The sequence below is a fragment of the Homarus americanus genome, unplaced genomic scaffold (genome assembly GCF_018991925.1).
Source record: "Homarus americanus isolate GMGI-L3 unplaced genomic scaffold, GMGI_Hamer_2.0 scaffold34921, whole genome shotgun sequence".
Lineage (NCBI taxonomy): Eukaryota > Metazoa > Arthropoda > Malacostraca > Decapoda > Nephropidae > Homarus > Homarus americanus.
In genome coordinates this window covers 21,070,449-21,093,325 of record NW_024741901.1, presented here as the reverse complement: position 1 = coordinate 21,093,325, position 22,877 = coordinate 21,070,449, and the positions used below count along the sequence as shown (strand labels likewise).

At 44.4% G+C, this 22,877-nt stretch overlaps 1 protein-coding gene across 4 annotated transcripts in view; it reads left to right on the top strand.

The window, feature by feature from the left end:
* The window catches only part of LOC121876071 (carboxyl-terminal PDZ ligand of neuronal nitric oxide synthase protein-like), a 69,340-nt gene that overhangs the window by 29,695 nt on the left and 16,768 nt on the right, over positions 1 to 22,877 (top strand). For 3 of the 4 annotated variants that reach the window (XM_042380978.1, XM_042380981.1, XM_042380979.1), the window contains exons 2-3: positions 18,988 to 20,256; positions 20,537 to 20,686. In XM_042380978.1, coding sequence (XP_042236912.1) covers positions 20,584 to 20,686 — 103 coding nt within the window. In that variant the 5' untranslated portion in view covers positions 18,988 to 20,256; positions 20,537 to 20,583. The remainder of the gene's footprint in view (positions 1 to 18,987; positions 20,257 to 20,536; positions 20,687 to 22,877) is intronic. The other variant, XM_042380980.1, reaches the window with a different exon arrangement.

Below are 22,877 nucleotides of genomic sequence, written 5' to 3'. Positions count from 1 at the left end.
GCTGTAAGGGGGAGTAGTGGGGGGGGAGTGGTGAGGGGGGGAAGGAGGTGGGTGGGGTGAAAATAACACCTCAATAGACATCCTCCATTACCTATAGTTGTTACCCGTCGTCTGCGGTTTAGGAGGGAAAAGTTACTGAATAAGAAACTTTATGGATTAGAGTTCTGGTCAGTCTAACCGTGAACGAATTGTGTGGGTTCGGGTGTGTTCGGTGGGGTTCGGGCGGGTTTGGTGGGGTTCGGGCGGGTTTGGTGGGGTTCGGGCGGGTTTGGTGGGGTTCGGGCGGGTTTGGTGGGGTTCGGGCGGGTTCACATAAGGAACAGAGTATACACGGGAGGTGAAAACATGTCACTATTCATAAAATTCTGTAAAGGAGTGTTGGGAGGGGTGAAGGAGACCCTGTTAGGTTATAGTCACCCCAAGCGTTACTGTACTGTCGCCTTTACTGTGTGTTGGTCTGTACTGTACCTACACACACACACACACACACACACACACACACACACACACAGGAAAAACGAGTCATATGTAGAGGGTGTTTGGCTGAGGTTAAGATTGCCTAAACACTCGTGATGACCTAAGCTTTTATGCCACTATGCGCTATGCTACTAAACGTTCCTCACATTACGACGGTCACAAGGTGTAGTGGTCCATTAATTAAGAAGGTCGTGGATGAAGAGACACCTGAGATATCAATCAGTTCTTTCCTCTTCTTCTTTTATCTTCTATCTATCTCATTCTTCTTCTTCTTCTGTTATCTTCTATCTATCTCATTCTTCTCCTTCTTCTTCTTCTGTTATCTTCGATCTATCTCATTCTTCTCCTTCTTCTTCTTCTTTTATCTTCTATCTATCTCATTCTTCTCCTTCTTCTTCTTTTATCTTCTATCTATCTCATTCTTCTCCTTCTTCTTCTTCCTCCGAGATATTTGGGTCACCAGAGTCTTAACACTACCAACACCACCTTACGAATATCTAGTGAAGTCGATGAGGTAAAAGCAGCAGGAGTGTGAGGAGGAGGAGGAGGAGGAGGGGGGGACGTGGTGGCTGTGGACAGGTAGTCAACTTGGGTCTCTTTCTCTTGACCTGATTCTAAGAAATATGTAACCCATATCGCCTAACACAGTGGTAAATCAGAGATGGTATTCAGGTATTTTATATTGTGATGTTTCGTGTTTATTCCCACATATTAGACTATCTGTATCTGTCTGTCTGTCTGTCTGTCTGTCTGTCTATCTGTCTGGAACGGCTTATATAAGAGGTGTGTGTTGGCTTTATCTGCCCGTGTTTCCTCGCCGCTTGTGTCTGTCATAGGGTTCCGAGTTTTGATTTTTGTGACTGGTGCCAACAGGGGAGCCAAGAGGACTATAATTTGCATATCGAAGAATGCAGAGATTCTCATTCTTCATGTTAAATCTAGTCCAAGTTTAATTTAGTCTCTGTTGTAAGAAACGTTGATAACTTTTGGTGTCGGAGATCGAACTTGATTTGAAACGGATGATTTGTTTCTTTTTAGTGAAATACAAAAACTACCACTTATTTTAACCCTTCACTACAGGGACGCCACTTTTAACATTTTATTTAGCTAACACCAGACGATATTATTCCGCTCAGAGGGGGAGTCCGTACACAAGGGGTTAATAATAACTTTATTACAGTTTTATCGGGATCTTTATATCCCGATTATTATATATCAAAATCGTGAGGTATAATACAAACAGATTGACTTCCTTATAGCTGTTGTTGTGTAATATATCACTCGTATGTAATATAATAACATCATCACTCGTAAGTAATTTATCAATATGTTGGCGCCAACTGTCCTGTGATTTACTGTAACCTTCACAGCTCCTGCACATGTCCACGCAGTCAGTCACCTTCCCGCTCTCTGTATCGACTTGTCACATGATAGTGCATTGTTGCCGTCCGTCGAAGACTTGTCGCTCTCTTATTATGAAACACAGTCTGTTTGAGTTTATCCCGTGTCAGTGATGGTATATCGTGGCATTTGTTATTGTAACTGAACGTTATTATGGCCAAGCAGTGATTGATGGGTACCCTGTGTTGTCAGTGGCGCACGACTGGGACCTCCACCTAGGGGGGAGGCCTCTCGTCCAACGGCTAAATCCGTGGCTGTACATTCTTTTAAGAACAGAGTATGTGTGTGTGTGGGGGGGGGAGGGGGTTGTGCCGGCTCCTGGCGCGGCGGGAGTTGTCATCATTAAATATAAGGAAGTGTACCGATCATTGGTAAGAAAAATGGTCTGATGGTGATGAAGGACCCAGGGAGGACCTGAGAAAAGAGCAGGAGTAGGTCAGGTCCGCCGGAGGGCCCTCAGGGAGCGCGGTGTAGGCTACCATTTGGCACAATCCACCGTCATAAAGTAGGCGAACGTCGACGCAAATACACGGAAACACATGTACACCGATTCTTTTTATATCTGTTTGTTCTCCCTCACTTCTAAGACGGGAATCGGATGTAGCAGCGAGAGGCAGAAAACAGCTGAACGTAGCAGCTTTGTAGTTGGCGCGGTAGCCTTCAGGGGCGCCAGGCTATGTGCTTTATCCCGCCCACGCTAGTCTGGTCTCGCTCCTGTAGCGGGTGTTGAGGGACGGGTCCACACCACCTTACCTTACTTACACCTGCAGCAGTTACCCCAGACACCCTCATGGTATATATTGTACTGCACACTCGTAGCAGGAGTTGGTATCACGGGTCAGAGCTGGTTGTTAAGCAATAACGACGAGGTGTATTTCTGTTTAAGTTCATCGTGTCTGTGTGTTCCTCCTAGTACTTGTGATATGTTAAGGAATCAGAGTTTCTGTCTCGGTCACACTTTACACAACGGTAACCATTAATGAATGATTTAGTGTGAAGAATTGCCTTTCTTGCATCAAAATGGCGGCCCAACCATTATCCCCCAAGACCACTATATTTACGGAGCGTCCATGCTTACCCTTGCCAGCAGTCTGTGACGTCACGCATGTAAACACCTGAGCCTGCCCGTCATGACGTCACAAATATAAACCCCAGAACTTGCCCGTACTGACGTCACTCCTGTAAAATCTTGATGCTAGCCGCGGTGACGTCACACTTGTCAACACTTTAAGCTGGCCTTGGTGACGTCACGCCTATAAACAGCAGAACCAACCTCACAACATCACACTTGGTTCACAGTGGCGGACACGATGCCATCAAGCGACCACATCCATCACAATTTATTTTACAAGTGGTGGTGATGGAGGTGCAGTGATGGAAATGTGGTGGTGATGGAGGTGCGGTGATGGAAATGTGGTGGTGATGGAGGTGCAGTGATGGTGATGTGGTGGTGATGGAGGTGCAGTGATGGAGATGTGGTAGTGATGGAGGTGCGGTCGAGTTGCAGAATGTGTTGGTAGTGACGTGACCGGCGCCTTTGATGTTGGCCAGGTATAATTAGCACACGTGGGTACTTACCTGCCCCAGCCTGCTCAAGTTCTTTCATTTATAGTACGTTAATTTTGGCCTCTGTGTGTGTGTGTGTCTCTGTGTCTGTTCGTCTGTGCTTGTGTGTGTTGTGTACAGTATTTATATCACACACACACACACACACACACACACACACACGTATATTCCCTCCAAGTTTTACAAAGCAATACTATAATTAATTTCTATTATGGTTGCAGTTTCTATCACTAAAAAAAAGACTTGTTTATCCAAGGTTCGTCCGTTCACCTTAGTAGTATACCTGAACCCGGTGTGAGGGCTTAATTACAGGTAAATCCTTATCTCAGGATAACTTTATTTTTTATTAAGAGTTTAGTTATGTTGTGTGTAAATATATCTACTCTTGATAGTTAGTATAAACCCCTAATTTTTGTGTGTTTACGTTAATTTGGAATTCAGGTGTGTGTGTGTGTGTGTGTGTGTGTGTCTGTCTGTCTGTCTGTCTGTCTGTGTGTCTGAGGTATTGTTGTTATTGTTGTTAGTGCTTTTATTATTGTTATATTATTATTATTATTATTATTATTATTATTATTATTTGTTGACGATAAGAAGCATATATCAAGCCACATCACATACGACAATCAGATGACTGCCAAAATAACATCAATAATTATCACTCTGAAGATTTTACCCTGGTGTGAGTTTTTGTGTGTCCATTTAGGAAGTGAAATTAGCAGTTATGTATCAGCGCCCATTAATGTACCGATTATGGCGTCGAAAATACTCTTTGAGACTCTACCGTAGCTATTTAGGTTCAATGCCGTGTGTCCAATGAGGGTGGGAGACGGAAGGGGAGGCATTGATGCTTTGATAACCTGTGAAATTCCGATGCATTGGTTAGAAGGAGAGTAAATTATCTTTTAAGTTTTGAGAAATACTTGATATTATTGATTTTTTTTACTATTAATTATTTATTGATTTTATTTATTAATATTTTACCGTGATATGAGTCATTTTCCCGAAGATTAAAGGCTCGAGATGCCAATACCCTAATGTGACGGAATTAACCATGACGTGACCGGGTTTTAATAGACGGCGTCGCTTACATAACCCCTTACCGTATGTTTTAATTTAGCTCGTTTCTTATATACTCTGCCCCGCGGCGCTAATTATCTTTTGGTCTTTAGCGTGAGCGACCTTCAGGGTGAGCCAAGTACTTAGGAAGCACCAGGTTTTGAGAGGCGTTTTAAAAGGCAGATATATCCCCTACCGACACCCCGCCATATTGATTCTGATTAATGGCCGACTCGACTTATTCCCGGGTTACATTGTGGTGAAGAAGAGGAGGAGGAAGAGGAGGTATTAAGATGGTGCCGTATGTCTTGTTAATTTACCGCCCCAAACAACAGAAACAGCGTGTTTAAGGTAGTTTGTGATGCAATAGTGAGTGAGACACAACATGTTCAGAAACCAACCCTCTGCCTGTCCTTAATCGTTAACATAAAACAAAAAGAGGAATTATTTTTGTTATTGTATTATTATTAGTATTATTTTTATTATTATTATCATCATTATTATTATTATTACTATATTCGAGGTCAACAAGTAAACAATTTATTAATATATTTCGAGCGTCAGTATTAGTGAGGGTGTCGTGTGTTCCCTTGGTCGAGTAAACTAAACTAAACTACTTTTGTGTGTGTAAAGTAAATGTGTTTTAATTCTCTTGTGTTGAGTTAAAGCATCAAGCACTTTGTTCACAGTTTAGCATTTTGCCTTAATTATTCTCCTCTTCTGACTCTTGATAATATAAACTTGCCAGAATACCTTATTGTTTAGTGGTGGTAGGTGGTGGTGGTAGTAGTGGTGGTGGTAGTAGTGGTGGTTATGATGGTGGTTGGTATTGATGGTGATACTGTCAGTAGTGTTGTGGTAGTAATGCTAATGGTGGTGATAATAGTAGTCGTATTGTGGTGGTTATGGTGATAGTAGTGGTCAATAACGGTGGTAAAGGTGGAAGTGGCGGCGTGGATGAAGGCGTTGACAGCGTTCATAAATATATTTTTCTCAATGTTTATATCAATCAGTGAATTAAATTGAACTAGTGAAGGAAACAGTTCAAATGTTCCTTTTATCTGTTCCTTTTTATGATGAACAGAGGAAAGGTGATGAGAATCCTGTCACCTGCCTGTTCTAATTAGCAAGACTCATCGGAAGGAATAAAGGTGTCACTTGAGACCCATTAGAGCTCTTATTTAGGTTAAGTCAGGTCAGGTCAGGTCAAGTTAGGTTAGGTTCGGCTAGGTCAGGTTAGGCTAGACTAGACCAGTTTAAGTTAGGTTATACTAGCTCACTTTTGGTTAGGTTAGGCTAGGCCAGTTTTGGTTAGGTCAGGTCAGGTCAGGTCAGCCATTTCATAAAACACGAAGATACCATCAATGAAAATCATATTATTCTTGTCTACCATTACAGCGATATATGCTAATGCTGTGTTGGTCGACGGACACAGTTGATTAAGCTTTACGACTCATTAGTAGTACACGAGGTAAACACACTCGCCCTCACCTGCTGCCACCAGGTGTTGTGAGAGTACAGGATGACTCACCTGACACAAATAAAAAGTGAGACCTTCATTTAACGGACTAGATAGGGGAGGATAATCCGTTATCTCGAGGGTACGGTAGATGAGAAAACTTCATATAACGGACTACTGTATATGGGAACTTAGTCTGTTAATTAGAGGTACAGAAGATTGATAAACCATTAACGTATCGAATCTTTAGAAAAACAAATACTTATGTTAATTTATTTACTTAAGTATTGTCAAGTGAACGTACCTATCTTACGGTAATATTAATGTTATTTTGAGGTGTTATTTAAGTATAAGACAACCAGTTATTTACTTGGGAATATTGGAGACTTGTGGCAGTAGAGTATCGTGAGTTGGTCCGCTCGTAAAGAACCATTCACCCAGCACTAGTGTTATTTCCCCCTAGCTGCCGCGTTGATTCTTGTCTTGTTTGAAGCTGTCATCACTGCTCTCATTCTTTCCTTTCTTTCTTTCTTTCTTTCTTTCTATCTATCTATCTATCTGCCTCTGCGGTGTGTCATAGAATAGGAAAAAATATAAAATTAATAAAAATAAATAAAAGCCATGTGAAAATTGTGTGCCCCGTCACTAAACTTTAAAAAAAAAGAGCTAAATTAAAACTTATTTCCTGAACATAGACAGAACTTTCTTTGGTTTTGTTTTAGTGATTTCGCGGACATTGGGAACACAGCGGGAGTTACCAAGACCATAATTATGAACTGTAGTAAATTACGCTCATCGCTTTTCTTTTATTTAGTATTTTCATGTACTCATAAACCTTAGCCGGGGGCACCAGAATACACTTGTAAACACTGGTAGAATATTTATCTCTGGATGTACTTGATTTTCCTCTGGTTTATTTATCAGGGGGTGGAGGTGAAGGTTGGTTAGGTTAGGTTAGCTACCTGGACAACGCTATATGTACTACCTGTATATACATTTAATACAATCAGTTTCCTTGACCTGGTGCCCCGGGTGAGAGGTTAAGCTCTGTCAATTGTTTTATTCACTTGGTTCCAATTGGCCCATCACACATCCTGTCTTCCCGTTCAGTTTTCTGTAACCTGATATTTTTATTTATTTATTTTTTTTTTTGGAGGGGGGGTGTTTGTCAGCCCAATGAACGTTTTCCTGACTGACTGACTGACTGGGTAACTAAGACACACTTCCTTAGGGCCAACGCGACGAACACAACTACAGAAAACCAACATTCGTGCCCCGCCTGCCCCGCCCCGCCCCGTCCCGTGTGACCAGCTGAGGGCACCGTAAGACAGAGCATCTCACTTAATGATAAAAAGTATAAATTTAGAAGAAGAAAAAATGTCGCAGTGATGCAATAGATTTCTTTCATCTTGACACAAAACATAGATTCAACGGAAAATTTATCTGAAAGGTTAGATACAAAATAGAATTATATGTTTTGTGGAGGTGGTGGTTTTTGTGTATGTGTGTGTGTGTGTGTGTGTGTGTGTGTGTGTGTGTGTGTGTGTGCTTAGTTTAGCCGTTGTTGTGCGTCAGAGCGATACTTGGGCCATTTATTGCCGGGAATGTCGGAGTTGTCCTTGTACATTGGCAAGTGTCTGGTGACGGCGGCGACTCTCTCTCTCTCTCCCCACTCACTCCTCCCCACTCCTCACTACTACTACTCTACTTTGCTGTCACTGGTAATCGAGTATGACGATCATCGAGCTATGATGCAATAGGATGTCACCTAGGGACCGGCAGAGTCGTTCACAGATGTTGTGTGGGGGTGGGGGGGTGGTGCATGTCTTTCCGGCGCTGTCGCTTGTCTGCCTCGGCTTGCAGTTGGGCTAATTCGAAAGTATTGACACCTCGTGTGGAGCTCCTCCAAGCGTTACGGTGTGGAGTGATCGTCTCCCAGGTGAGGGGGTCGATTTGGCACTTTTTCAGGTTTGTCTTAAGACTATCCTTATACCTTTTCAGTTGCCCGCCAGCGTTACGTTTACTATTCGTTTGATGACTGTAAAGTAGCTGTTTCGGCAGTCTACTGTCGTCCATGCGGGTAACATGGCCAGTCCAGCGTAGTTGTTCATGGATAATGGTAGCCTCAATGCTCCTACAGTTGGTGTCAGCGAGAATACTGGCATTACACCACAGCACTCCCTCCTCCCCACACACTCCTTCACCTCGGGATGTTAAACAGATGAACCCGTCTTATTGTTACTTGTATCGGTCCCGCTATAAGGCTATTATATTATAAGTTTTCCTCTGGGCCTTGTTACAGTATATTCCTAACTTCTCTTAAGCGGTGGATGATTCTGATACCCCAGCTACTGCTAATAATAATTCTTGTAAGCTACTCTCAGTGTAGTTCAGTCTTCCTTTACAAGAAACTACCGGTTAATTGTTTATATACTGTACTCCATTGTGTGAAGTTTTATAGCTGTGTGGCCAGAAGACATTGAAGGGTAAGATTACAAGATGCATTTACCTGTACATTCATGGCGAGGTATAATAAAAGTCTTACATGATGCTTCGCGTGGTGGGAGAGCAGAGCCGAGGCGGGACGAAAGGTGATCAAGACGGAAGACTGTGTTGTGTTAGTGGTGGTGACGAGGGGGGCCACAGGTGTCACCCAGACGTGGCACAGTCCGCTAATTTAACGTCAAACTGTTGAAGGTTGCTGTGGTCCGGGAACTGGGGCCGGGGTACTGGGAGACGTCAGCCTGGGGACCCTCGTCTTATTTACGTGTGGGGGAGGGCGGCAGGACTCGGGGACCGCCGGGTTATATTTAATGGCGGGTGTTTGTGTGTTGTCTGATAGTTTATTTTAATGCTGATTTCATCTGTTTTCCAAGTTGTTGATTCATGTAAAGACAAAATTTCTATTAATTATACTTACTTCCCCAACATTCATAAAGTTACAAGTACGAGTGTTGAGTTTACACGTGTATGTACAGTATTATGTTTGTACGTGGGCCTTGGCGAGCCGTACCTTACCGCTCGTCAAGTCTGAGTGAAGTTCAAGGAAATGAAATGACACACAACAAATAAATTTTTTTCGGCATTTACGACCTCGTTATAAGTTTTACAGTGATGACGAGGAACCTTGGCTCTTGAGAAATGAAGGTGGAAGATGAACCTCTTGATGAGAGAGAGAGAGAGAGAGACCATTTTACGGGAGGAGGAGGAGAAGGGAAAAATTGAGAGTGTCAGCCATGGTTGTTGAGTTACTGAGTGAATGATAATAACAGAAACAATTGCCAGTGATCATCAACAACACGTCCTTGGGTAAAACGAGACAGCTGGTATTAATGACTTCAAGGTTGTATTATATTGTATTAATTTGATATTTACTCAGTATTTTTGGGGGGATTTACATGTTAAAAAAGTGTGTGTGTGTGTGTCAACAATAAAGACCGGGCTTGTGCACCCCTTTCCCAGATAAGACGATTACGCTTTGTGTGTGTGTGTGTGTGTGTGTGTGTGTGTGTGTGTGTCCCTTAAAGTCCTCACCAGCCCTCGTATATAACCTGCAAGATTTTTACTTTAGCAGGTGACTTCTATTTGTTCTATACCCCTCCCTCCTCCTCCTCCTCCCTCCCTCCTCCTCCTCCTCCTCCTCCTCCTCCTCCTCCTCCTCCCCTATGTGTGTGTATGCAGGAGACCATATTAAACTACACCTGGCTCTTCCTTACCTCTATATCATCCAAACACCGTCCACACCTGTCTCCACACCCGTATACCACCATCCACACCCGTATACCACCATCCACACCCGTATACCACCATCCACACCTGTTGGTAGACCCGCACAGAGGTTCCTAGGCGGGAAGACCAAGAGACGGGTTTTAATGACATTGTGAGCGCGTCATACAATCGCTCTATATTGCCCCGTGTGTCTCGTGTTGTGTGAGATACCAAGGATGATTTATTGTGCCATGGTGACCACTGTGTAACCCATCTCTATATCTCTCTCCTTCTCGTTCTCTTTATCTTGTTCTTTCTTTATATTACTTCTGGGTGATTCAGGTTGTAGTGTGTGTGTGTGTGTGTGTGTGTGGTGTGTGTGCAAGGCAAGGAAAAGAATCCCCACAGACATTACATAACACACACCTTTTAAAAAAATATAATCTACATTATTCTCCCCAAATTCTATTATACACAAGAGATGCAAAATACGTACCACCACAACAAACAACTGACTGCTGATGACTGACTGGCTGAACTGACTGACTGACTGACTGGTCCCTCTCTCTTTCCTCCCGACCAATCTAGTGATCTTTTTATACGAGCCGTTAAGTACACGTGAAGTAACTGTGTAGTGAAGATGAAAAAACAAAAACTCTTAATTCTTCTTCTCGTCGTATCAGAGTCGGACACAACAGTAGGAGGACGGTATTAAATTAGAGCGAGGCGAGCGTAACTTGAACACAATTTCTCTTTAATTTACTAGAAAACGCGTTTGTTTCCCTGATCGTGGCACTTCTGTCCATTATTTACTGCGGTTGGGTGATGTTGGGTGATTTTGGTGATGATAATGGTGTTGTTGGTGATGGTGGTGGTGATAATGGTGTTGTTGGTGATGGTGGTGGTGATAATGGTGTTGTTGGTGATTTTGGTGATGATAATGGTGTTGTTGGTGATGGTGGTGGTGATAATGGTGTTGTTGGTGATGGTGGTGGTGATAATGGTGTTGTTGATGGTGGTGGTGATAATGGTGTTGTTGGTGATGGTGGTGGTGATAATGGTGTTGTTGGTGATGGTGGTGGTGATAATGGTGTTGGTGATGGTGGTGGTGATATGTTGTTGGTGTGGTGGTGGTGGTGATAATGGCGTTGTTGGTGATGGTGGTGGTGATAATGGTGTTGTTGGTGATGGTGGTGGTGATAATGGTGTTGTTGGTGATGGTGGTGATGATAATGGTGTTGATGGTGGTGATGGTGTTGTTGGTGATGGTGGTGTTAATGGTGTTGTTGGTGATGGTGATAATGGTTTTTGGATGGTGGTGGTGATAATGGTGTTGTTGGTGATGGTGGGGTGATTGTGTTGGGTGTGGTGTGTTGTGTTGTGGTGGTGGTTGTTTGTGTGGTGGTGATTGTGTTTGGTGATGGTTATAATGGTGTTGTTGGTGATGGTGGTGATGATAATGGTGTTGATGGTGGTGGTGATAATGGTGTTGTTGGTGATGGTGGTGGTGATAATGGTGTTGTTGGTGATGGTGGTGGTGATAATGGTGTTGTTGGTGATGGTGGTGGTGATAATGGTGTTGTTGGTGATGGTGGTGATGATAATGGTGTTGATGGTGGTGGTGATAATGGTGTTGTTGGTGATGGTGGTGGTGATAATGGTGTTGTTGGTGATGGTGGTGGTGATAATGGTGTTGTTGGTGATGGTGGTGGTGATAATGGTGTTGTTGGTGATGGTGGTGGTGTAGATAATGGTGTTGTTGGTATGGTGGTGTGATAATGTGTTGTTGGTGATGGTGGTGGTGTGATAATGGTGTTGTTGGTGATGGTGGTGGTGATAATGGTGTTGTTGGTGATGGTGGGTGATAATGGTGTTGTTGGTGGTGGTGATAATGGTGTTGGTTGGATGAATCTTTGGTGATAAGAATGGTTGTCTCTCTCTCTCTCTCTCTCTCTCTGTTTACAGGTCGTTTGGAGCCAAAAATCCCTGCCAGGAGAAACAAAACCCGACAAAAATAATTAACCTAGGGACATTTTTAACCCCAGCCGACTTTTGTAGTGACTGTAGCCTTTATGTTGGCTGGCTCTTGTCTCTGTAGGAGTCCTGTTGTTGTTGGAGGATTGGTGGTGTTGTTGTAGGAGGTTATTTTGTTGGAGGGTTGGTGGTGGTGGTGGTGGTGGTGGTGTTGTTTTTAGTTTATCGTTGCTGTAGTTGTTAACACACACACACACACACACACTTTTAGGGAACGAAACAAGAAAAGGGGATGGAAGGATGAGAGAGAAAGAGAGAGAGAGGGGGAGGGAACAGGAAACGGGAGAAGAGTGGAGGGAAGGTGAAACAGGCCAACAGTAGCAGGGCCCCCGCACGGAACACACAATCTACGCTATTTACAAACATCAGTGTTGCGCGGGCTTTTTTCTACCTTACCTCGTGACGTCAATCCAGCCCAGCTACCCCATTGGTCCGTACTGTGCCCAGGGTGCTTCAGGGTGACCGCTCAAGTGTAGGGTGTAGCTTTAGGGTGACCGCTCAAGTGTAGGGTGTAGCTCTAGGGTGACCGCTCAAGTGTAGGGTGTAACTCTAGGGTGACCGCTCAAGTGTAGGGTGTAACTCTAGGGTGACCGCTCAAGTGTAGGGTGTAGTCCAGATCACTACTTAAGGCATCAGTCTTAACTTGCAAAACAAAAAGCAAACAAAATAAAAACAATTTATTCCAATAATCCAGAAGAATGAAAACTGTAGACGTGTGTGTGTGTGTGTGTGTGTGTGTTCAGTAGATACTATAGATACATTACAGAGATATCGTTGGTTAGGTTAGGTTAGGTTAGGTTAGGTTAGACTAGACATCTGAGTGCCAAGTTGATTGCGCCCTGCCAAAGTTATTCTCATATAAGTTGTGTTCGTTCAATAGTTTCCCGCTATTTCCAGAGTTCTGATGAGAGTGAGGATATGCTAGTGGCTGAATAAATGAACAGTAGTAGTCAACATGGTGAAGTGGTGGTGTTTATATACTTGTGTGAACGAACAGTAGATGAAGTGACTGTGAGTGTGACGTACCCGAGTGAGGTGGGCGTTTATTTACACACACAGGTTTTTCACTTCGGCTTTTGTTGACAAGTGATACGATGATTTTTTTTTTGAGTCTTACTGAGGATCCCCTAATTTCACACTTACCCAGGTTCAGCTTAAGATTTTACGCTTCGTCACGTACGCTGCAGCTGAGGGGATTTAAAAATTATCATGTGTCGGTATGTTTTGAGTGCCAGAAATGTAACCGGAGAAAACGAACGTGTATGTGCGACACTTAGTTGAAGTAAACAGTGTTATTTGTTTCTACAGCTGCCCTCTCTCCCAGATACCTTCCACTGTTCACATTTTTGTACACTGATATATCCAACGGTGAAACTGTTTAGGAGTGGTGTCACATTAAAAGCCCCCCCACCCCCTCCACCCCCCACCCTCCACCCCACCCCCTCCATCCCCCCAACAGGCCTAATTCTGATTCGTTTAAGGCAATTTTTTTTGAGCTTCCTTGTGGACGTTAGAGAGGCAGTGAGTGTTCTTGTATGATCAGTGGGGAGTTGTCTTAACACTCCATCAAGTGTAGGTGAGCCTCTATAAGATCACGTCATTGCGGGGATGAAGGTAAATGACAGTTACAGATGACTGCTCGTGCTTTTGCTATTTTTACTCGAGTTAGCCAGCTGTATCAACTCTTCTCTTGACTGACACACTGGGAGAAAAATTTTCCCGCCCTCCAGTCATGCTTCTGCCACGCCTCTCTCTCTCTCTCTCTCTCTCTCTCTCTCTCTCTCTCTCTCTCTCTCAAACATAGGGTAGAAGAATCACCTTAGCCAGGTTGAGGTCCAACTTTGCGTACCTTCCTGGTTAAATTTATGAATATTCTGTATACAGATTTATATGCATCATTCCCCTTGGCGGCCGCCCAGGATGTTATCACCGACACACACACACACACACACACACACACACACACACACACACACACACACAGTATAGATGCATTCAACAATACAGTCCAGATGAAGTGTATTTAATAATTAAATGCAAACAAAATTAATTATTATCTCAAAACAAACACGTCATCTCCCCTCCCTCCTCCTCCTCCTCCTCCTCCTCCCCCCTCCTCTCCTCCTCCCCCTCCTCCCCTCCTCCTCCCCTCCTCCTCCTCCTCAAAATCACACTCGTTTTGCCGTATAAATACAACTGGTGAATTAATTTGTATTACTTATCATTAATGTTTGTTTATCTCTACGAAGGTGTGTGGGGGGGTTACCTAAGGGATGTGAGTGGTGCTCTTGGTGGGAAGTGGCAACGTGCGGTGGTGTGTGTGAAACTTAGAAGGGAAGAGGGGGTAGGATGAGAGAGACCCAGGAGGGACGAGTGGGACCTAGGGAGGGGGTGAGAGGGGAGGGGGAGGAATGAGAGGGACTAGGAGAGGGGAGGGAGAGTGAGTGAGTGATGGGGGGGGCCTTTGGTGTACATTTTACTCTACGGAATTATCTCTTCACATTTCAGTTTTATTCATTTTTATTTGCTTTTCTCTCTTTCCCGTATGTATGTATGTATGTATGTATGTATGTAGGTGCCTGAGGGTTGGCGACCATGGCCCAATTTTTAATTCCATTGATCTATTCCCACTGTCTGTCTGTCTTCTGGTCTTCCTGTCAACATTACCCATTAAGTGACAGACGGGAACTGACAGAAACCAATATGGACAGGAAGGGGCGGGATAGTGACCTTTAGGGACAGGAAGAGAGGTGGGATAGAGACCTTTAGGGACAGAGAGGGTGGGATAGTGACTTTTAGGGACAGGAAAGAGGTGGGATAGAGACCTTTAGGGACAGGAAGAGAGAGGCGGGATAGAGACCTTTAGGGACAGGAAGAGAGGGCAGGATAGTGACCTTTAGGGACAGGAAGAGAGAGGCGGATAGTGACCTTTAGGGACAGGAAGAGAGATAGAGACCTTTAGGGACAGGAAGAGAGGTGGGATAGTGACCTTTAGGGACAGGAGAGGTGGGATAGTGACCTTTAGGGACTGGAAGAGAGGCGGGATAGTGACCTTTAGGGACGGAAGAGAGCGGATAGAGACCTTTAGGGACAGGAGATGGGGGTGAGGTGGGGAGGAGGTGGGGTGGAGGGAGCAGGAGGTAGGGGGTTAGGTTGGAGGGGAGGAGGTGAGGTGAGGAGGAGCAGGAGGTGGGGGTGAGGTTGGGGGAGGTGAGGTGGGGGAGGGAGCAGGAAGAAGGTAGGGGAGTGGGGGGGGAGGGGTGAGTGGAGGGAGGAGCAGGAAGAGAGGTGGGGGTGAGGTGGGGGGAGGTGAGGTGGGGGGCAGGAGTGGGGGGTGAGGTGGGGGAAGAGGTGAGGGTGGAGGGGGAGGCAGGAGAAGGTGGGGGGTGAGGTGGGGGAGGAGGTGAGGTGGGGGAGCAGGAAGAGAAGGTAAGGGGTGAGGTGGGGGGAGGAGGTGGGGGTGGGGAGGGCAGGAAGAGAGGGAGGTGGGAGGTAGAGGGAGTGGGTCGTCTCCACACTTGGCACTGGTGTCTCTATCTCCGAGGAAACAATTGGCATCAGATGAGGTACCACTGTTGTACACCGCCACCCTCCTGAATGTGTGTGTGTGTGTGTGTGTGTGTGTGTGTGTGTGTGTGTGTGTGTGTGTGTGTGTGTGTGTGTGTGTGGGTGTGTGTGTGTGTGTGTGTGGTTACCTGGGAGGGCGTGGGTGTGTGTCTGGTTACCTGGGAGGGCATGGGTGTGTGTCTGGTTACCTGGGGCGTGGGTGTGTCTGTGGTCCTGGGAGGGCGTGGGTGTGTGTCTGGTTACCTGGGAGGGCGTGGGTGTGTGTCTGTGGTTACCTGGGAGGGCGTGGGGTGTGTGGTTGGTAACTAAGACCTTGAAATATTATAACTGTCAGACGTATACTACAACTGTGTGACGTATAATTTATGTCTGCAATGATGGAGTTCTTTCACCTGTCTCTCCCCTTCACCAATATGGTGTCCTGCTTTGTTAAACGAGTCTTATTTATACGTGAATCCTCGTGTGTGTGTGTGTGTTGTTGTGTGTGTGTGAACTGAATAATTTTCACTCGTTTATATAATACTTTATATTTTATTCTTCTCTGGCGATATTTAAAGACCCCGTTGATATTTACCCTGGTCCCGTTTCCTAAGTTAGCCCACAAGCAGACCCGCCTCATTACACGTCGTCTTTAGCCTCTCTTCACATATTTCCTTCCCGTCTCACTCATCGTTGTTTACCGGGAGGTCTTTGTTCTCTGACACTTGTCCCCGAGGTGGCCATGTGCCTTGTCTCTCATCACACTCTCATGGTGGTCACTCTATACCTAGGAGTTCCCTCACACCGGTTATGTACGCTACTGGGAAGGCTTTACCGGGATACTCTACTCCACTTTTATCCTCCTATCGGGATCATTGACAACAGGCGAGGGAGGGGTGTAGATGGTGCTCCCTCACACCTCCCTCCTTATCTTCTTGCTTACCTCCTCCTTACCTCCCTCCTTCCCTCTCTTCTTACCTCCTTCCCTCTCTGCTCACCGCCTTCCTTCCTTATCCCCTCCCTCCTCCCCTCCATCCTTCCCTCCCTTCTTACCTCCTTCCCTCCTTTCTTCTTACCCCCTTCCCTCCATCATTACCTCTTCCTCCCTCCCTCCCTCCCTCTTTCTTTCCCTCCCTTCCTCCTTCCTCCCTCCTCCCTCTCCTCTTCCCTCCTCCATCCCTCCCTCCTTCTTACCTCCTCCTCCACCTCCTTCCCTCCCTTCCTCCTTCCTCCTTTCTCTTCCAATCACCTTCTTCCATCCCTCCTCCTTCTACCTCCTCCACCTCCCTCTTCCCCCTTCCCTCCTTACCTCCTTCCCCCTTCTACCTCCTCCCTCCTTCTTACCTCCTTCCCACCCTTCTTACTCTTCCCCTTCTACTCTCTTTCTCCTCTTCCTCCTTCTTCCTTCCCCCTACCTCCTTCCCACCCTTCTACCTCCCCTCCTTCTTACCTCCTTCCCTCCCTTCTTCCCTCCTTCCCTCCTTCTTACCTCCTTCCCACCCTTCTTACCTCCTTCCCTTCTTACCTCCTTCCCTCCTTTCTTCCCTCCTTCCATCCCTCATTATAACAGTATTAGTCGATCAAATAATGTGGTAACTTGGCTGGTGAATATAAGCAAACAGTATAAGATATTTTTGAAGTGGATTTTAATTTTGAGTTTAGTTTCACTTCTCTGTTGTTTTACTACTTTGAAACTAAATTGTCTGTGTAAATCAGGCGAGGCGGAAAGTTTCTTCGTGAATATTCGACTTGTTTCCTCCCTCTGTTACTATAGTTACATTAAGAAAACAGCGGCTCTGATTGGCGGGTTACATTGCATCATATGATAGAAACTAAATGTGTTTGGGCAGTTGTAAATGTTAATTAGTGAATATGAATGACATGGTAATCTATATGCCGTACTCGATACAAAGGTGTGTATTGCATTATCATTATGGCGTAATGAGAGCGTAACTTACTCTTCCGCGTCTGCCACTGTTCCCGCTAGCTGACCTATAAATAATTAATCCCCTATCTATTTTTAAGACTAATTATTCAATGAGTTTAAGATAAAAAACTAAATATGTTATTGCCAAAAATTAACACATGGTAGTAAATTATTTAATCCTTATTAAAATAGCATTAAAATGTTATCTTACACGATATCTTTCCCGCCGCGATCTCTGATAGTGAGTCTACTCAGGTTAGACTAAATCACATCAGGTCAAATGTCATCTCGTGACAAGCCGTCCGCTTGTCACCAGTGTAACAGGATATGACCAATGCCAGGTGTAGGTAATATCTCTACATTAGCCTCTGGTCAGTCGGGGTCAAGTTTACAACAACTCAAAGGACCCACCAAGTAAGAGGATGTAGATGACAGGCATCATGACCTCACAGGACAATGATTACTGCCAGATTATGTACAGGATAGTGTGTTGTCAACTTGTGGGGGAGTCAGTAACTTCGTTTTATTACTTTACTTGTTAATAGTATTTAAAGAAATTTTTTGTTTTGTTTTTCCAAGCGATTTTTTTGGGGGACTTTATATCCGTTCACAGAAATCAGCCCCCCCTCATAAAATCATGCTTGTTTATATATAGTATAGTATATACTGTACTATACTGTATATATATGTATGTATATGGCCGCTGAACCTTTCTACAGTTCATACGTCGTCCTATTTCCTTAAGCAATGGATTTGTTTTGAGACCAGGTGAATATAAAGATTTTATTTTATTTTTTCATCGTGGTTAAATCGTCCAAAGGTACGAAGTCCTCATTCGGCTAAGAGAGAACGGGAAATTCACACAAAACTAAAACAGTGTCGTGTGGTGACGGCGGTGGAGGAGCCTCAGTTTACATCCCTGCTGTCTGGATTTCTTCGGGTGTTAGAACACTTGATAATAGTAATAATATTTCCTGGTTATATTTTCGTGATCATGTGAATGCTTGTATTACAACACCAACATTGTCCTCGCGTGTGGGAGACCTCACATATCTACAAGTGAGGACAATGTTGCTGTAGTAGTGTAAACATTCACGCTTTCTTCACGTAAACATGTAAGGCCATGTGTATACACTGTTCTGGGACACCCTGTGTAGTGTATCATTGCTCACTACTGGCTTCTGTGTTTCCAGATCCATGTATTTTGTTTTAACCCTTTTCGCAAAATTATTAAAAGCTGACGTAAACATCTGACTCGTATTTAACTAATGATGCCCCACACTTCTCTTCCTGCAAACTGTAAAGTCCCACCTTTAACTCCAGCAATTGTCCCTCTGTCAGGGACCTCCTGCCCTAGGAAGTAATAGTGTCACGAATGGCATGACCCTGATCATTTAGATTTACTGGTGCGCTAGGTGAGGTTCTCTTGTTGTCCTCTTAGGTTAATTGTACCCTCAAGTTTGCCGCCATTTGCGAAAAATCTGCCTTCTTACGTCGTGACAGCCCGCATGTCTTCTGGTGGGTCTACCACCATTTAGGCGTAATTAGTTAACCTCCAAATATTTGTTTAATTCGTAACTATCTTGAAAGACAATTATTATTAGATTGTGATAAACTTACATAGCACTTATGTAAATGTCATGAATCATTTGATGAATATAACAAACGAAATTTCTGTGATTTTGGCCACAAACACTGCGTCACGTCACCTGGTGTTCCACACTGTAGTGTGACGTAGAAGGTATAGTGATTTATGAATGGTATTTTAAAGTGTAGGAAGGGTTAAAAGTTAATTAGTTGTTAAATTTTACAGATGAAGCCTAAAACAGTTACGTGTTAATATAAACAATGAAGACGTTTAACAATATTTGAGAATCTCATATGTTATAAGCAGTCAGTGACAGAGTGATAGCGACCAAAGTCTAAGTAAAGAGGTGAGGTGAACGACGTGAAGTTGATCATACACTAGAGAAACTGGTGACGTGCAGACGAGGAGCAAGTGGGTGATGGTGGTGGCGGCCGTCGGGCCGTGGTGGGGTGTGGGCAGACCGCCGCGTGCCCCATGACGGTGAAGCCCATGCCTATCAGCGGCCAGAGACGCCCTGCCCGTCCCGCGCCCTCAACCTGCCCCCCGCCGCCATGCTGAAGCAGCACGGGGGGACAGACGCCGCGATGTGCGTCCCAGACGATCGTCCGCGTAAGAAACTTTCTTTCCGTGAGCCAGAAGTGGTTACTTCCTCCAGGAATGGTGGACACGCTGCTACTCTCTCAACACCAAGGCACGGTTCCACATTCAGCCCTCCACCACCACCATCAACACCCACCCAGACAGACACTTGGCCGCCCGCACAGTATAGCTGGCATCGTAGGCTTGGGTGGCTTCAGTGCCCTGGGTGGCGTCCCAGGTCTAGCCAACCTAACTACCGTGCCTGGCACTCAGTGTGTCACTTCGCCTGGAACAGTGTCTGGTGTAACTACGATGCTGGGCAACCCAGGTCTCCTTGGTCCCACCTCTGTACCAGGCATTTTGGCTGGGCCCGCAACACCCATATTAACCCCACCCACAAGCCCCACCCACACAGCCTCTAGCCAGCTCGCCACACCCCCGGTTGAAGCGGGGCCCAGCAGCCAGCCGTCAGCACTCACCAGTAAGACAGTGCCCACTCAGCCCTCCACACCCTCAGGAAAGGTGGGCTCATCTCAGGTGACTGCATCCTCATTAAAAGTTGTCGGTCAGGCGTCAGCATCAGCAGTCAAGATGTCTACCAGTCAGCAACCTGCCACTCCCACTCATAAGTCGGGTACAGCCACAACAAGAGTATCCGTCACCCAACAAACTAAGGGCGGGTCATCCCAGCCATTCACACCGTCTGGGAAGTCCCTTCCACCAAGTGGAGAAACCACAGGTCACGCAAAGCCAACCAAACCCGCTTCTCGGAACAGCTCATTGAAAAAACAAAGGTCATCTCCAGTGCAGCAAGCAGTGACCTTCCTGATGGAACGAGGGGTGGTGAACGGCCGCCCCCGCAGTCATCACAGTGAGACAGCAGTTGCGGTCAGCCTCGAGGACATCGACCTAGAGGTGAGTTAGTTAGTAGTCAGGTATACACACCAACCTGGAGAAGGTAAGTTAGTTAGTAGTCAGGTCACTATATGCAGCAGGAGGTGAAAAACCAGGCAACCATAACCTGAGTTGCATACTCGTCGGCAGCAGGTGGCCCGGTGCCTGTGACGATGACAGCTCAAGTCTTGGCAAGCCTCAGTCCTGTGATAAAGTCGGTCTTCGCCAACACAGGTGCAGTCATTACTCACTTGAGGTGGAACAACAGCTTAAAACTAATGTAAATTTTCTTTCTCCACAGAGTCAGGCGATGAGGGTTGTCAGAACAGTAGGTCAAGCGTTCGAGGTATGTCACAAGATCTCGGTAAAGGACACCCTCCGTCCCCAGAACCTGCCGAGGACGAGGCCAGTGAGCACGGCTCAGACGCCTCAACAGAAAAACTCAAGAAAGGTGAGTTATGTCCTCAGTAGCAGTAGTTGTAAACAACGATTACTCTAAATGTCAAGCTTTTCATAATTTTTTAGAGGTGAAAGATTTTAATACGTAGCTGATTCACGTTAATTTTCATTTATATATTTATTCATTAGTGAGGGGAAAGATATACCAGTAGTAAAAAAAGAAACACATTTCTGATATTTTTATTTAGAAAAATATTTTTTTTCAAGATTATAATTCAGGAATTGACGAGTCATGATGAAAGGATGTCTCAGCGAGACAATATGTAGAATATATTGACCAAAAGATAATTATATGCTGTATTTCGTATTAATATTTTATTATTAAATGATGATTCCTCATTAGACAAAGCCAAAAATAGTGTTATTAAAAAAGTATTAAAATTACCCTCAATTAACTGGTGTACTCGACGTTGATGAGTTTGTTTTTTGACCAAATAAAGTTAGCCACGACACCCGACATTACACAACTCACCCAGGAGGAGTTGTGTGTGTGTGTGTGTGTTTTATTATTATGGTCGGGATGGACACCCCACAGCCTCATGACAAAAATTATGTGTACATGCAAAAATAAAAATAAAATAACCGTAGCAAATTTCAGGTCTCCGTTTAAAACTGTGGTCGTGTATAGTGCCCATAAAAGGTGAGGGTCTGCCCCCCATTTAAATGATCATAAACATTCTCGGAGCTATTAAGGATACAGGAACATAATGAGTTTATAATGATGATGGGTTTCACCTTTGGGGGCGGGGCTGACCACTGGGACCAACTGTCCCAAAAAACATTATTCTGACACTTCTGGAACCCATGTCCATCTCCATGCCAAATTTCAGCTCTTTATCTTCAAAACTGTCGCCATGCATACCGAACAAACAAACAAACAGACAGACACTGCTTTATTATCTTCAGTAAAGAATGACATAATTATAGGGTTGGTTATCATCCGTCCAGACACGTGGGTGTGTTAAAGGCAGCAGATTATACTCGTCAAACATGTCGATAATATTTCTGATTTTGTCCTGCTTTGTGTACTTTGTGTGTGTGTGTGTGCACGGACATAATGTTAAGGACATAATGTTAAGGAATGCGCCATAAACCTTGAGAACAATATGGGATTATTCAAATATAAATTCACTGATGAGTGATGCAACCAGCAGTAGATATCTGATAATTTACACAACGTTTTGATTAAATAAATTCACTAATAATTATGTATACTAATGATGTCAGAGGTTATTTAGTTTAACGAAATTGAACTAGCCCTTTAACCGTTGCTTCAGACTGTAAGGATTCTGTTAACACTGTACTAAATTTTCCATGTTTGTTTGATGTGTTCATGGACTGGGTACTGTAGTAAGAATGAGGATGTAGAGAAATGGAGAAGCTTGTGAGTTTGGTGTAAATTAACGATGACACAACTACTGTACTCTTTGTAGGCAACACTGAATTAATTAAAAATTTTCGCAAATGAGTTTTGAAGAGTGTTCAAGAAGATGGTTGGTGGTGAATGTAAAGAAAAATAAAGTGATGAAAATAAGTAGAAACGGTAGATAGAAACTAATGATGAATTGATTAGGTAGGATGGGAGACGTGGATATATCAGATGGGTGATAGATTGAGAGAGAATCATATCAAGAGGAGAAATGTTGAATTGGCATTCTTACTGTATGTGGTTGTAAAACCTGGACTCGGGAGGAGTGAACAGAGTAGAAGTAACAGATATGATGTCTTGATAGTAATGCTTTTGGTAAATGGGAACCAGATTATGAATAATATAGCATTAGGAGATGTTGAAGTTGGGAAAATTATAAGTGTATTTGGATGATAATATGGACGTAGTGAGACAAGAGGGAGGTGAGAGATTGGCAAAGAGAGTTGAGTTATTAAGAGGTACACAGCAGGAGGTACAGCACAGTACTGTAGTAGAGGGGAAGACCAGGGGAATGGAAGAATAGGATTGAGAGTTGTACTAGCAGTGAGGGAAGCAGCAGTGTGCGTGTGAATGAACACAAAACATGGCATTGTGTGTGGGGTTTTTAATTGGGGGGTACTACTGGGGAATAATACTGTATGAGTATATAAGATAGATACTACAGTATATGGGTATATAAGATAGATACTGTATGGGTATATAAGATAGATTCTTCTGATAGATACTGTATGAGTATGTAAGATAGATACTGTAT